The sequence below is a fragment of the Sturnira hondurensis genome, unplaced genomic scaffold (genome assembly GCF_014824575.4).
Source record: "Sturnira hondurensis isolate 20B ecotype Veracruz unplaced genomic scaffold, ASM1482457v3 Scaffold0004068, whole genome shotgun sequence".
Taxonomy (NCBI): domain Eukaryota; kingdom Metazoa; phylum Chordata; class Mammalia; order Chiroptera; family Phyllostomidae; genus Sturnira; species Sturnira hondurensis.
This window is the reverse complement of record NW_028076699.1, coordinates 5,347,094-5,362,888: the sequence shown is the minus strand read 5'-3', so window position 1 is coordinate 5,362,888 and position 15,795 is coordinate 5,347,094. Positions and strand designations below refer to the sequence as shown.

The 15,795-nt window shown below is 48.6% G+C and overlaps 1 protein-coding gene across 10 annotated transcripts in view; it reads right to left on the bottom strand.

The window, feature by feature from the left end:
- LRP8 (LDL receptor related protein 8) overlaps window positions 1-1,540 on the bottom strand; it is a 73,637-nt gene extending 72,097 nt beyond the window's left edge. For 2 of the 10 annotated variants that reach the window (XM_037043228.1, XM_037043232.1), the window contains exons 1-2: window positions 1,286-1,537; window positions 384-503 (exon numbers count right to left, since the gene is read on the bottom strand). In XM_037043228.1, coding sequence (XP_036899123.1) covers window positions 384-503; window positions 1,286-1,397 — 232 coding nt within the window. In that variant the 5' untranslated portion in view covers window positions 1,398-1,537. Of the gene's footprint in view, window positions 1-383; window positions 504-1,285 lie in introns of all 10 variants that reach the window. The other 8 variants (XM_037043230.1, XM_037043234.1, XM_037043233.1 and 5 more) reach the window with 6 other exon arrangements.
- Between the last annotated feature and the right edge of the window lie 14,255 nt (window positions 1,541-15,795).

Here is a 15,795-nt window from a genome sequence, read left to right as displayed (position 1 = left end):
GCGAGGTCCGGAGCTGCGTGGAACTTTGTTACCCCCGCGCATTTAGTGGAGCACAGGCTGCAATCCGGGAGGGCCCCAAGGCAGGAAGCTAGAGTGCAGGAACAGTCGCGTCCCCATCCACAGTTCCCACCCACGAACCGGGTGGGGCGTGCCCTCCTCCCGCGTCACAACGCCCGGGGCTTAGTCCCCGGCCCCATTAGAATGCGCCTGCAGCCCAGCTCCCACCTTAAGGCTAAGAGTCACCCAGTCCCGATGGAGGCGGTGCCCGGAAGGCTTCGGGGGTGGGGGTGAGGTCCATGCAGGTGGCCGGGCGATAGATGCCACCACGTGCGCGCTAAGCATGGCGCCTCCCACCGTTTCCTCCCTCCCCGCTGGCCACTTACGGCAGTCCTCCTCATCGCTGTTGTCCGAACAGTCATCGTCCTCATCGCATCTCCACACGGAGGGAATGCAGCGCTCGTTCTGGCACCGGAACTGGTTCTCTTCGCATTCCTTGACCAGACCTGTGGGGGGGCGGGGGGCATTAGCCGGATCCGCAGACCATGCAGTCCTGGCAGCAGGCAGGGGTCTCCTGAGGTAAAGGAAAAGGGTCGTGATGTAACGACCCCGGGGACATCGAGCACCCTTGATCCGATGGAGGGGAGGACGGTTCCTGGGATGGAGGGCAGTTCCGTGGCACGATAAGGCCAGGCACACACAGTCGGTGTCACAGGACTTAGTGGCATACCCTCCATTCAGTCATACTACCCCGCACACTCGGCCCATAGTCAGAGAACCACGCAAACACAGCCCACACGGAGCCACGAAAAACGCTGCGACACAAGCACTCTCTGGGCTTTGCGGGCACATCCCTCCTCTCGCACGCAGCCTGTCTCGGCAGCGCTCAGGGGGTCCCCGGAAACGCATTGTCAGGCGGGGAAGTCGCCTGGCTCCCCTCGCCGCCGCCACGGAGCGCGCGTGTCAACGACGAGAATCACACAGCCCATCCGAAACCATCAATGGCCCCCCAACTCACCCCAGCAAAGTTCCCGACCCGCCCGGCCCCTACTGCCCCCATCCCCCAAAAGCAGATGCAGAAAGGCAGAACCCACAACACTGGGAGCCGCGGGGGCCGAGGATCGGCGATGAAAGAATACGTGGATCCGAAGGTACCTATCCCACCGGGTGCCTCTGCCAGCACCGGGCTGGGCCGGCGAGGGCAGTGCAATCCAGCCCTTGGCCTCCGGGCCGTGCTTTGTTGGTGGCTACGGCTGCGCGTAGCCGGGCCGGGACCGGCCGCACGCACCTTGGCTACTGTGTAGTGGATCCGCCGCCGCCGCAAGATGCTGGGGTCGGAGGAGCAGCAGCAGCAGCAGCAGCGCCAGCGGCCGGAGCGCGCCCCGCTCGGGGCGGCCCATGGCGGGCCCCAGGCTCCGGCCGCCGCGCCCTGCGCACTCGGTGCCGCCGCTGCCGCCGCTCGTCAGCCCGCCGAGTCCTTGCCGCGGCTCCGGGGCTGCCGCTGCCCCCACCGCCGCCGCTGCCGCCGCCGCCCGCCCCGGCTCCTCCGCTGCATTTCAAGCAGGTTCCGTGACGCTCGGCGGCGGGGCGGGCTCAGGCTGGGCGCGCGGCCCCGGCCCTGGGCTGCAGCCGCCGGCGCGCGCGCCCCCTCCCGCTGCTGCCTCCGCCCCAGGCTCCTTACTTGCTGCCACCTCTCCCTCCTCCCTCTGGTCCCTGGTCAAGTCCTTTCTCAGCAGGCTCTCGTGACCCTAATCCGGCCGTGGTGCTGAGCACTTGCAGACGCTGCGAGAGCCAGGCGAGACAGCACAGGCTGCCTGGAGTAGGTGACAGATTGATAGGAAGCCGAGGGAAGCCTAGGAGTGGACCTAGGAGGAAGGGGAATGGTGTTCCTGGGTGCAGAGGTCTGTGCAGTGTGCACACGGGCTGAGGTGGTGGTGGATAGGAGTTTGGTTACCAGGATGTACATGATCAGGAGGAAGGTAGGAGAGCGGGATTAAATCTCTGCAGCCCCCATTGGCTCCAACAGGATATTAGACATCCATGTAGCTGCTTAATGTGTCCATGTACATCTGTGCATGTTACACATGTGACCTTGGTCAGAGACGTGGGGCAGTGGCTTGGGCTGATGCACAGACTTTATTCATTCACCTTCCTTCGACATTCTCCAGGGGGTGGGGCAGAAGGCAAACAATCAGAAGGGACAACACTGTCCTTGCTGTGATGGAGAAGGGCAGGGACTGTGGGGCCCCCCAGAAGGGATGTGTCATTTCTTCCCATAGGGGACACGTACCCAGGGCCTCAGCCACTGCTGGCCTCTGTGTGAATGAGAAGGCCCCTCCTCTGGAAAGACATAGCCCACCCCACCCTGCCAGGGTGCAGAGAGCAGACCCAGGGTTAGGGTTTAGGTGACTGCTGGTAATCAAGGACCAGCCCACACAACCTTCTTTGGACAATGAGGTTTGAGGGCACTGGCCACTAAAAGAGAGATCACGGGTGCCTAAGCCCACTGTCGGCCCAGCACCCCTTCCCCTCTTCCCCTCTTCTTTCCATTGCAGAGGATGGAATAAGGGGCTTCAGGAGATGTTAGTCCCAGGCCTGGAAGCTGCTGTTTCATCAGCAGCCTTTTGAGCCCTATTATTGATAATCCCCATAGTGGGTATCCCCTTGGCAATGGCTATGGCCACCCGATGGAGAGCCCAGCAGGCACTCTTGCCCCTTCTATCCTTACTCACATAGTCATACAATAAACGCATTACAGCCCTACTCTGAGCCAGCCTGTCTTGGGTCTAGAGGTGGTGCCAAGGTCAATTGGGCATGGTACCAACCCCTGCGAGGTCCCTGGCTGGTAGAAGATTGACATCAACAGACAGACAATGAAATATAGGCTTACTTTCAACAAAAACTTATGAAACACCTACTGTACACCAGGTGTTGTCTGAGGCCTGAGATAAAGTGCAGAAATAGATGAGTTCTCTCCTTGCTCTCCTGTAGCTGATACTTCAGTTGGGAGAAGCAGACATGAAAGCAAGAAAAAAAATTCAGATGAACATAACTGCTATGGAAAAAAATAAATCATGGTTATGTGCGAGCGATGGTAGGTAAATTTAGAGAGGTGATCAGGGAAGGCCTCTCTGAGGAGGTGACATTTCACTGAATGACAAGAAGGAGCCTGTTGTAGGTTGAATGTTTGTGTCTTCCCAAAATTTACATGTCGGAACCTAACTCTCAGTGTGAGGGTATTTGGAGGTGGGGCCTGTGGGAGGAAACTGGGACGTGAATGGGATCAGTGCTTTTGTAAGAGAGACCCCAGAGAGATCCCTGGCCCCTTCTACAACATGAGGACACAGTGAGAAGAGGGCTTCCTTCAAATAAGGAAGTGGATGTTCTCACTGGATGCCAAATCTGCAGGCACCTTCATCTTGGAATTTCTAGCTTCCAGAAATATGAGAATTATAATAAATTTCTGTTGTTCGTAAACCATCCAAACAGACTAAGACAGCTCCCATCACATGAAAATCAGGTGGAAAGACATTCCTGTCAGAGGGAACAGCAGTGCAGAGGCCTCAAGGTGGGCTGGAGCCTGGTAAGGAGAGAGGGCAGTGACCAGGGGAGGTCAGCAGGAGCCAGCAAGGCCCTGATCACCCGAGGGCTGTACAGGCCTCAGTAAAGTCTGGATCTTGTCCTAAGCACAGCGATGCCTGTGGTGACAGCGGGACGTCTGGGACGGTGCAGCACAGGGTGGAGCCTGTGGACCAGACTGACCTCCCCAGCCCAGACCCTCCCTTTTCCTTCGGTGGTCTTAGTAAAGTTAGCCCCCATCTCTGAACCTCAGTTTCCCATCTGCAAAATGGGGAAGTTGGGATATCTCCAAAGTTCGTTCTAGTTTTGACAGTTGTGTCAACTGAAGTTCAGAGGCAGCAAGACAGAGATTAAGAGCACAGCCTTGTGGTAGATGGCCTGGGCATGGGTCTGTTCCTGCCCTTCCTCGTCTGTCACCTCGGGCAACTCACTTAACCGCCATGGCTCAGGTTCTCCCTTGTAATGTGGGAGTGGTGACAATACTCACCCTACAGGGTTTTCTGAGGATTATGATATTACCTGAGATTGTGTGTGCACAGCATGCTGTATACAGTAGGCACAAAATAACTGTTATATTGCTACTATTCAAACATAATGCCTTGTTCAAAAACACCCTGATGACTTCTCAACACTCAAAAAACATAGATCGAGCCCAGGCATTCCTTGACCTTCTGCCCAAAGGGATCTTGTCTCACATATGTCCAATTGCCAAAATGGGCAATTCCTTGTCCCCTGGGCAGAGGTCCTCTGGGGCTCCTCTCAGCCCCCACCCAGCTTGGGCCTCTTTTGTCTCTCCCTAGTTGGCCTGTGAGCTGTGAATCAGCCTGTGAATCAGCCCTCCCGAATTTCAGCGCCTCTGGCACAGGCCACGTTTTACCAAGGTTTGTTCCCGCCTTTACTGAAGGTTTCTGTACCCCCAGGAGAATTATATCTTATCATCCTCTATTCAGAGGATAAATACAAGGCTGGACATATAACACGTATTAGATTGATGATGTTTAAATGCTTGAAAAATAATGAATGCCAAAATAGTGAATACTTACTGTACATTTGCTGGTGGTCAGGCACTACCACCTAAGGGCTTTACATGCTCCAACTCGCTCAGCCCCTGCAAGAGCTCCTCGAGGCAGGGTTATGTTTTCTGCATTTTACAGATAAGCTCGCTGAGGAATGGGGAGGTCACAGGGCCAGTGAATGGCAGAGCAGCATTCGAACCTACAGGGCAGAAATGGGAATTTCCCAGGGCACATAGTTGTTTAACTCCAGTGAGGGGCAAGCGGGGAAGCCCAGCCCATGGCGCACGCCAGACACCAAGTGGACACTGAGGTCCTTTTGCAACTTCTGCTGCCTGGGCTCCCACCTGTCCTCTCTCTCCCTCCTGGGCTCACTCCAGCATGTGGACCTTCCCTACTCCTAGGTTTCCAAAGGAAACCCTCACCCAACCCCAAGTACAATGAATTCCCCATGAAACAGGAACAGATGACATTCTACCTGCTGTCAGCACGACACCTGCCCCACCTAAGCCTCCATGTCCTGCCTCCACAGCCACCAGAGGCCCAGCAGCCCACCCCGTGCACACTCTGCTCCCTCTCCCTGTCCCCTGAGAATGGAAGCTTCAGGCCTCTGTCAGGCTGTCCTCTGCCTAGAACACTCTTGCACTGGCCAGCTCCTAGTCATCCTTCAGGCCTCAGTTCAAAGGTGTCTGCCTCTGGGGAGACTTCTGGCCTCCTTCTTAGAGGTCCTGCCCCTTCTTCTGGGCCCCCACAACACTGTATCCCAATCTCTTTAACCACACCGGGTTGTCTCTGTAGAACCCCCCCATCCAGTGGGGTGCCCCTCAAGCCAGGAACTCTGTCATCCTGATTCTTGCCTTGTCCCCAGTAATGACTTGTTTAGAAAGTTTCTTTTTTTAAAGATTTTATTTATTTATCTTCAGAGGGGAAGGGAAGGAGAGAGGGAGAGAAATATCAATGGGTCCCCTGCTGGGAACCGGCCTGCAATCCAGGCATGTGCCCTGACTGGTAATCGAACGACGATCATCTGGTTCGTAGGCCCGTGCTCAATCCACTGAGCTACACCAGCCAGGCCCCAGTGATGACTTGTTAAAGGGAAGTGTGACCATATGAATTCTCACCAAGGCCAGGGCCTGGGCCAGAGGGGCTTCTGCATACACCTCCCCCGGCCTGCTCTTTTCAACCTTGTGCTAGGTGAGCGGCGCAGATTAACAAGACCCCATCACAGCCCTTCAGATGGCTGGTCTGAGGACACACTGTGACAGCACAGTGTGATAAGAGCCCCAGAGAGTGGGCTGCTCAGGGGCATCAGAGGCCCACCCCTAGGTACCCAAGGGCATGTCCCATTTCCAGGCGGGGTCAGAGCCTGAGGTCCTGAGCCAGTCATAGCCGAGCTTCAAGGGCAGCATTTCTGCGCCCCCTCCGCCCCACCCCCGCTCACTACCTTCACTTTACAGAAGTCTAGCCCAAGTCCTTCACGCTGTATGTACTCTGACCCAGCTGCCAATTTCTCTTCATCGCTGTCTCTCTGTGTTTCTCACCGCCACCCCTCCCTCTCATCTTCACTGCTGTACAGGAAGGATTCTAGTTCATCACATGAACTTTATATAGGCCAAAACTGCCAGGGGGTTAATTACATGTAACTGTGTGACCTGAGACAAGTTACTTGAACTCTCTGGGCCTCCTTTTCCTCATCTATAAAACAGGAATGACAATGTTATTTAATAACTTTACACTTTAAAACAACAGAGAATATTTATCTCGCACAGTGTCTATGGATCAGGAATTTGGGAACAATTTAGTTGGGTCACAACGTCAACTGGGCTGTAAGCTTCTGAAGGTTTAACTGGAACTGGAGGCCTGGGATGGCTCGCTCACATGGCTGGCGTGTTGGCTGTTGGCCAGAGTACAGCTAGCTTTTTCAACTCTATAGGACTGCCTGAGTGTCCCCATGACATGGCAGCCAGCTTCCCCCAGAGTGACTGATGGGGCGGGGAGAGAGGCGGAAGTGAGAATGTCTTTTACAGCCAACTAGGGAAGTCACACTCCATCATTTCCGCAATGTCCTACTGGTTACATAGGCCTACCCTGTTCCAGCAGGACTATACTGGGGTGTGACAGCCAGGAGGCAGAAGCCCCTGTGGTGGCCTTAGAGCCCAGCCCTGTCTCAGAGGCTCAGTGAGAACGGGGTAAACTACTACATAGGACGTGCTCAGGAGCGCTGTCTGTGCGCAGCACACCCTATGGAGTGTGAGCTTAGTGTAGCGGGGTTGTTTTTTCTGTGACACAGTAAGCTCTCCGCAAGGATCGTCTGTAATTATCATGAACATTATTGCTGTTAGCCACAGAGTCCCCTCATTATGCAGAGGGAGACCCCCAGGAACTGAGAGGGCGGAGGTATTTCAGGGTCTCAGAGCTAACTAGAGGCAGAGCAGGACAAACCAGGCCTTGGTTTCCTGCCTGCTGGCCATGTGCTCTCAGCAGAGCTGGGTCTCATTGCTCCTTCACTGCCTCATTACAGGACACTGGGCAGGTCTCTTTCCCCATCTGGGCTTGGGGTCCCTGCCCCTAATAGGAGGGATTGGACCAAGTCAGTATCTGTCCCTGAAACTGACTTACTGTTTTTTTTAATCTCCATTTCTACTTATGTCCTCTACTGTCATCCTAGTCTTTCCCTTTAAATCCTTTCATTTAATAAACTTAGCTATACCCTAAGCAATAATCTCCATGAATTCATGTTTTCTATGCTAATTATATTTTTCTAATGCACATTAAAATAAATGTGTGCTTATTCAAATAAACAATGTTCCTCTGGCTGTCCAGGTGTGTCTGGCTTCTACCAGGGTCTCCAGTTCTGAGTCTCCCATTTAATCTGGGGGAAAGGATGGAGGGCAGGAGCCCTGACCACCCTGCCCATGGTGACAGGTTCCTCCAGGTAACGTGGAGGCCACCAGGCCTGCGGTGTCCACCACCTGAGTCCCAGGGCCTTCGAGGGGAGGCTCAGTAATTTTCCGCTTCCTTTTGTTTTGGTTTTGCTTTTATTTTATATTTTCTTATCAAAGTTTTACTTTGCATAGTTTAAAAAATCAAATAGTTCTGCAAGGCTGGTTGTGGAAAACCCAAGCCATTCACTCCCCACCTCCATTTCCTTCTCCTCAGAGGCAAACACTTACCAACTCTTTGGGCTGATGCCTCCCATACTCACCTCCTTATCTCTAAATACCACACTGCTGGTTCTTGATCTTCCGTGTTTAGGCACTGTCTTTTGACTCCCACCATAGAGGTAAAGATTTAGCTCTCTCACACACACCCAGCACCCCCAAATACATACCCATACAGACACCCACAAACTCAACTTTCTGTGTGTTAACTTTTGCCCATCCTTCCAAGATGGCTGTGATTATGTGATTTTAAAAGGTCTTTTTATTTTTAATTGTGGTGACACACACATAACATAAAAATCCCCATCTTAATCCTTTTTAAGTGTATGGATCAGTGGCATTAAGTACATCACGCTGTTGGACTGCCTTCACCACTATCCATCCACAGAACTCCTTTCGTCTTGTAGAGCTGAAATCACACCCGTTAAACAATAACTCCCACTCTCCTCTTTCTCCAAGCCCTGGCAGCCACATTCGACTTTCTGTCTCTGAATTTGACTCTTCTAGGTACCTTATGTAAGTGGAATTATACAGTATCTACCCTACTGCGACTGGCTCATTCACTTAGCATAATGTCCTCATTGTTCATCCATACGGTAGCACGAGTCAGAATCCTTCCTGCTTACCAGTGAATATTCTTCCACCGAATGTACAGCCACATATTGTTTGCCCCTTCACCCATCAGTGGACACTGGGGTTGCTTCCATCTCTTGGTTATTGTGAATAATGTTGCTATGAACACGAATGACAACCATCTCTTACTAGTTCCCACTTTCATTTATTTTGGGGATGTATCCAAAAGTGGAATTGTTGGGTCTCATGGTAATTCTATTTTTAATTTTTTGAGGAAGTGCCATACTATTTTCCATAGTAATTACACCATTTTACATTACCACTAACAGTGCACAAGGGTTCCATATTCTCCACATCCTTGCCAACACTTGTTATTTTCTGTTTTTTTTTATTTTTGATTGAAGCTATTCTAATGGGTATGAGGCTGTATCTCGTTGTAGTTTTGATGTGCATTTCCTCGATTAGTGATGTTGAGCATCATTTCATGTTCTTCTCGGCCATTATATATCTTCTTCAGAGAAATATCTGTTTAAGTCCTTTGCCCATTTTTTAATTGAGTTGCTTTGGATTTTTGTTGTTGTTGAGTTGTAGGAATTCTTTATGTATTCTGGGTATTAACCTCTTATCACACATATGATTTGAAAATATTCTTTCCCATTCTGTGGGGAGCCTATTCTCTCTGTTGATCATGTTCTTTGATACACAGTTTTTCTGATGTAGTCCAATTTATCTTTTTTTCTTTTGTTGCCTTTATTTTGGTGTCATCTTGAAAGCAATTTTTAAAAGTATACTTTATCGATTATGCTATTTCAGTTGTCCCAATTTTTGTACCTTTGCCCTTTCCCCATCCAGTACCCCTCTCCCCTCCAGCAATCCCTCCACCTTAGTTCATGTCCATGGGTTGTGCATATAAGTTCTTTGGCTTCTCCATTTCCTATACTGTTCTTAACACACCCCCTGTCTATTTTGTATGTACCAATTACTTTTCTTAATCCCTGTATCTTTTCCCCCATTTCCCCTTCCCCCTCCCAGCGATAACCCTCCAAATGATCTCCATGTCTATAATTTTGTTCCTGTTCTAGTTAATTGGTTCGTTTGTTTTTGATTTTTTAGACTCAGTTGTTGATAGTTGTGAGTTTGTTATATTTTAATGTTTATAGTTTTGATCTTCTTTTTCTTAAACAAATCCCTTTAGTGTTTCATGTAATAATGGCTTGGTGATGATGAATTCCTTTAACTTTACCTCATCTGGGAAGCACTTTATCTGCCCTTCCATTCTGAATGATAGCTTTGCTGGATAGAGTAATCTTGGATGTAGGTCCCTGCTTTTCATCACTTTGAATACTTCTTGCCAGTCCCTTCTTGCCTGCAAAATTTCTTTTGAGAAATCAGCTGACAGTCTTATGGGAACTTCTTTGTAGGTAACTCTGCTTTTTTTCTTGCTGCTTTTAAGATTTTCTCTTTATCTTTAATCTTGGGTCATTTAATGATAATGTGCCTTGGTGTGGTCCTCTTTGGATCCAACTTGTTTGGGACTCTCTGTGCTTCCTGGACTTGTATGTCTATTCCATTCACCAAATTAGGGATGTTTTCTTTCATTATTTGTTCAAATAAGTTTTCAATCCTTGCTCTCCCTCTTCTTCTGGTACCCCTATAATTGGATGTTGGTAGTTTTGGAGATGTCCCAGAGTCTTATATTCTTCTCAGTTTTTGAATTCTTATTTCTTCATTCTGTTCTGGTTGAATGTTTATTTCTTTCTATGTTCTAAATTGTTTGTTTGAATCCTGGCTTCCTTCCCTTCACTGTTGGTTCCATGTGGATTTTTCTTTATTTCCCTTAGTATAGACTTCATTTCTTCCCTTATGTTTTTTCCATTCTCAGTGATTTCTCTTATCACCAGTATTTTGAACTCTGCATCTGGTAAGGTGGCTATCTCTGTTTTACTTAGTTCTTTTTCTGGGGTTTTGTTCTGTTCTTTCATTTGGGCCATATTTCTTTGTCTCCCCAACTTGGCAGCCTCCCTGTGTTTGTTTCTGTGTGTCAGGTAGAGCTGCTGTGACTCCTGTTCCATTGCACCAGTTAAGTTGTAAGGGGCAGAGCCTTAGCTGTTCGCCAGGATGGAGCAACCTGCTTCACCTCTTTGTGGTGCTGGGGTGGGGAGGGGTCAGAGGGGGACAATGTCACTGCCTGGCCTCCGGAGGCTTGCCTGGCACTTGCACCATTTCTAGTCACTTCACCCACTTCCTGTATGCAACTGGTGCCCTCCTAGCTGCTGCCCTGGTGGTGGTTCCTAGAGGGGGTGGGTTTATGTATGTAGTAGGACTTCTAGGGCCCTTTAAATGGACTCTCCTAAGAAACCAGCAGTTTCTTTCACTGCCTCAAGCCCCACGGGTATTTTCAGCCAGAAGTCGTAAGGCTTTATCTTCCTGGCACTGGAACCCTGGGTTGCGCAGTCTGGCCTGGGGCTGGGATTGCTTGCTCCTAAGTATCTATCCTGATTTTTATCCACCACCCGTGAATGTGGGACTTCCTGTTCTGCTGCCACCGCCTCCTCTCTGTGCTGTACCAGGTCCTCTCTGCCTGGCTGAGGATGAGTGTGGCTTCTTTAAATCTTTGGTTTTCAGACTTCCATACAGTTTGATCTTCTAGCAGTTCTGGGCGTTTTTTGGTTTGGGGTTAGTTGTGATTCTTCTTGTGGTTGTGTGAGGAGCAAAGTGTGTCTGTCTATGCCTCCATCTTGACCAGAATTCTTGAAAGGATTTTTATGCGATCAGAGAAAAATAAATGCTATTCACAGTAAGCTGTGATAAATATTGTTCCTGCATGACTTTATGCTTTTCCTGGAATTAATAATTAATTTTCTGTTATATATTTTGCTTAGTTTTCTTGGTATTTATCCCTTGTTTTCAAACTCTCTCATTTGAGTATATCTCCTCTTAATACAAGCACTCATATTAAGTATTCTATTGACTCACTTGTCTAGAAGTCCCTGCTGATTTCTGACCGCTCCATCCCGGCCTGGTTGATGGCATGGCCAGCTGCCCAGCTCTCACTGTGGGCTCTCCCTTTACCATCCTCTGCAAGCTTCTCTGTACTTTTCTTCTTTGTTGAGTATTTTGCTTCCTAGATTCCATGTTTTCCCTTTCTATACTCACTGCCTCATTCGGGGGGACAACCACCTATAGCTTTCTAAAAGTAGATGTGTGAGGTAAATTTGGGGAGACCCTGCATTTCTAAAAGTGCTTCACATTTCATGGATAATTTTACTACGTTTAGAATTCTAAGTTGGAAATGTGTTTTCTTTTCCTGAATTTTGAAGGCTTGCTCTCTCGCTTTCTAGTTTCTGTTGAGAAGTCCAATGCCATTTTGTTTCCCAACCTTTTCTAGACACCCTGTTCTTTCTCTCCGGAAGGTTTTAGGCTCCTGTGTCCTGAGTGTGTCTTAGAGTAAATCTATCTTCCTTCATTGTGATGGGCAGGCACGGGCGCCTCTGACTCTGAAACTCATCTTCAGTTTGGAGAATATTTTCTAGAACCACACCTGCTTGCCTCCATTTTTTCCTCAGCTCCATCTTCCCCTTGTTTTCCTCTTTCTGGATCCCCTTAATAATTTCACTACTGACTCTCCTGGATTGATCTTCTATTTTTTTCATCTCTTTTTGTTCTCTATTCTGGAAAATTTCTTCAGCCCTCTACAGTTTTCTTTTTTCTCTTATCATAGTCCCAAGAATTCTGTTTGTTTGCTGACTTTTCCTTTTTTATGGTATCTTGTCCTTTTTTTCATGGATGTAATCTTTTCTCACTTCTCTGAGGATGTTAATAATGTTTTGTCATTGTTTTTGTTCACGTGTTTATGACCAGGCATTGTCTCTGCTTCCTGTAAGTTCTTTTTTTTTCTGATTGTTGAAAAGATTAGCCACAAAATGGGGAATTGTATTACAGCCCACACAATGAAGAAAGCATGACTACCCAGAATATATAAAGAACTCTTACAAATCAAGAAGAAGATTAAAAAAACCTATTAAAATAGCAAAAGATATAAATAAGTATTCCACCGCAGAGGAAATATGAGTGGAAAATAAACCTAAAGAAAAGATGCTCAACCTTATCGTAACCAGGACAATGCACATTAACACCACCATGAGATTTTTCACAGTAAGGGACTCTGACAGTGACAAGTATTGATGAGGATGACAAGCAGCAGGAATTCTTCCATGCTCCTAAAGCAGTGAACATTGTTAGTCACTCTGAAACTTATGATTTCATTACTAAGCGTAAACGCTAGAGAAACTCTTGCATAAATGCACCGGGAGACCTAGACAAGTATGTTCACGGAAGCGCCATTCATAATGGCAAAAATCCGCAAACCAAGCTAATGTCCTTAGTAGGAAAATGANTCAAGAAGAAGATTAAAAAAACCTATTAAAATAGCAAAAGATATAAATAAGTATTCCACCGCAGAGGAAATATGAGTGGAAAATAAACCTAAAGAAAAGATGCTCAACCTTATCGTAACCAGGACAATGCACATTAACACCACCATGAGATTTTTCACAGTAAGGGACTCTGACAGTGACAAGTATTGATGAGGATGACAAGCAGCAGGAATTCTTCCATGCTCCTAAAGCAGTGAACATTGTTAGTCACTCTGGAACTTATGATTTCATTACTAAGCGTAAATGCTAGAGAAACTCTTGCATAAAGGCACCGGGAGACCTATACAAGTATGTTCACGGAAGCGCCATTCATAATGGCAAAAATCCGCAAACCAAGCTAATGTCCTTAGTAGGAAAATGAATTAATAAATTAAGCTCTCCCCATATAATGAAACCCTGTATAGCAGTGGAAATGAATCAATATAACTGCAGCCAACTGTGAGAATGAACCTTAGAAATATAAGTCCTGAGTGAGAAAAACTTGCTGCAGGAGACTACAGGTGATAGAATCCAACATTTATAAGTCTCAAAAGCAAGCAAAATAAATAATAGGGTATAGGTTTTTATACACATGTGATACGAGTTTGCTTTTTTCCTTACTGAGGAAATGATTCACACAAAATCTGAAACAGTGGGTGCTGTTGCAGGGAAGGAGGGGGGTGAGATAAGGAAGACGCCCACAGCATTAGTCACCCGCTCAAGTTTAGGTTGGGTTCAAAGGTGTCTGTTATTATGCTTCACATCCAGGAGGGCCACACTTCCAGGGCCCCTGGGGCAGCTCTGAGTTTTACCTGTTGTTTCAACACAACGATTCATTGCAACCCCTTTCCTTCTCAGAAAGCTCCTGATTTGAATAATAAATTATATCACTTGTCTCTTTATTTTTTATAAAAACTCATGTTTTGAATGTATTTATTATTACATAATATATGGTATTTTTATTTATTTATTTTTTAAAAAGATTTTATTTATTTATTTTTAGAGAGGTAAAGGGAAGAAGACAGAGAGAGAAACATCAATGTATGGTTGCCTCTCAGAGGCCCCCTACTGGGGACCTGGCCCACAACCCAGGTACGTGCCCTGACTGGGAATTAAACAGGTGACCCTTTGGTCCACAGACCAGCACTCAATCCACTGAGTCACACCAGCCAGGCTAATGCATGTCATTTTTAATGCCCGGGCTGTGGCCTAGCCACGGTCAAAGAGGACATTTGCAGTTTGGCCCTGCCACTCTTCCGAACTAGCCTGGTTATCTGTTCCTTGCGCCTCGAATGAACACCTGGCCATTCTGACCTCCTTATTTCCTGGTCTTCACACCGTGCCCTATCCTAGGTCCCACCCTGCCCTCTTCTCCACCTGTCATTCTGTATGGGACCATCCTCTTGGGGTCCTAAAATCCAGGCCCATACCGGTTCACTGATGTCCCCTCTATGCCAGGCTTTGTGTTGGGAAAGTTAGGGATCCCAGCTGGGCCCTGCCCTAGAGGAGCTGCCAAGGGTCAGGTACAGAGATTGTGACAATCCAGAAGGGCAGGACAGTGACACAGCCCAGGCTGTGGCACTGCAGGGGAGAGAACATAGCCCAACCAAGGACCAGGGAAGGCTGCCTGGAGCTGGGTGGGAAAAGAGGGGAGAGTGCCTCAGCCAGAGAGAGCAGCACGTAGAGAGCCGTGGGGTGAGAAGGAGCCAGCTGGGCTCAGAGAGAGCAGCTCAGAGCACAGAGCAGAGCACAACACAGCACAGGGCAGCACAGCAGCAGGAAACAAGACCCAGAGGGGCGCCTCCTGAGGGCCTTGAGTGCCAAGCCTAGGATCTTGGGCTGTATCCTGAGGGCAGTGAGGAGGCAGTAAAGAATTAAAGCGAGGCAAAGATGAAAGTCTTATCAAATGGGGTTAAGAAGGAAACCAGGGAGACACACACGAAGAGACAGAAGGACACAAAGTGGCAGAGAAATTTTACTGTTCTGCTTAATCTTGGAAGCCCACTCTCCTGCCAGCCTCCCCTCCCCAATCCTGCACCTCCACCCCCCACCCACACACCTTCACATACACACGAGATCAGAATAACTCTGGTCACATGTGCAGGCACTGGTGTAGGACTTCCTGGGTTCAAATCCCAGCCTTGCCAGGCGCCCTACACGTGTAACCTTGGACAAGTGGCTCAGTCCCTCTGTGCCTCCGGTTTCCCACTCTGAATTGAGATAGATAAATACATTTTCTGAATAAAGGCTATATATAAAATAACCTACCTCACTGAAGATTTATTAAATCATAAAGGGCCTAGAACATAGTAAATTCTCAATGAGAGTGAGCCATCATTGTTTTGGGGGAATACACTGCCCCTTCTCCTCCAAGACAGAGGGTACAATGGCCGAGAAGAGAGTGTTTGACTTCGTTGACTATCTTTGTGGCTCAGGACCACCACAGGGGAGGACGGGCCCCCCACCAGTACATGCACCCTGGTGCTGGACCCTGTGCAACTAGAGCAGGGACAATAGATATGTGCTTGGTGAATGAATAAATGAATGGGTGAATGAACGAATGACATTTCATGCCTTCCAGGCACCCCCCCTTGAAGTTCCTCATCTGTCCTTGCCTGGAGCAGGCGCCAGGGGTAGGGTGTGCATAACGATGTAACCATGGTGCATCTCTGAAGCACAGTCTCCCTGCTTCATACTTTGCAGTTCCTTGTCGGTCCTCACAGCATCCCTGTAGGCGAAGCATCACCGCCTCCTCTTTACAGGTGAGGACACTGTGGCTCAAAAACATGTGCAGACTGCCCAAGGTCACGCAGCCGAGATATAAGACCAAGCTCAAGACACCTGGGTCCCACTGCCCCACAGCTGTCTGAATGGTACGCCTCAGCACTGGGGGGCTGGGAGACCTCTCGAGAGGACATCTGGGATACGGGATTTCAGTCATGGCATTCTTTCTTCGATAAAAATCTACGTGAAACCTCACCATGCACAATGCATCAAGGAGGACTACATTAGCTGTGCTAGCCCGGGCGCTGCTGAGGTAACAAATAAACCCTGAAA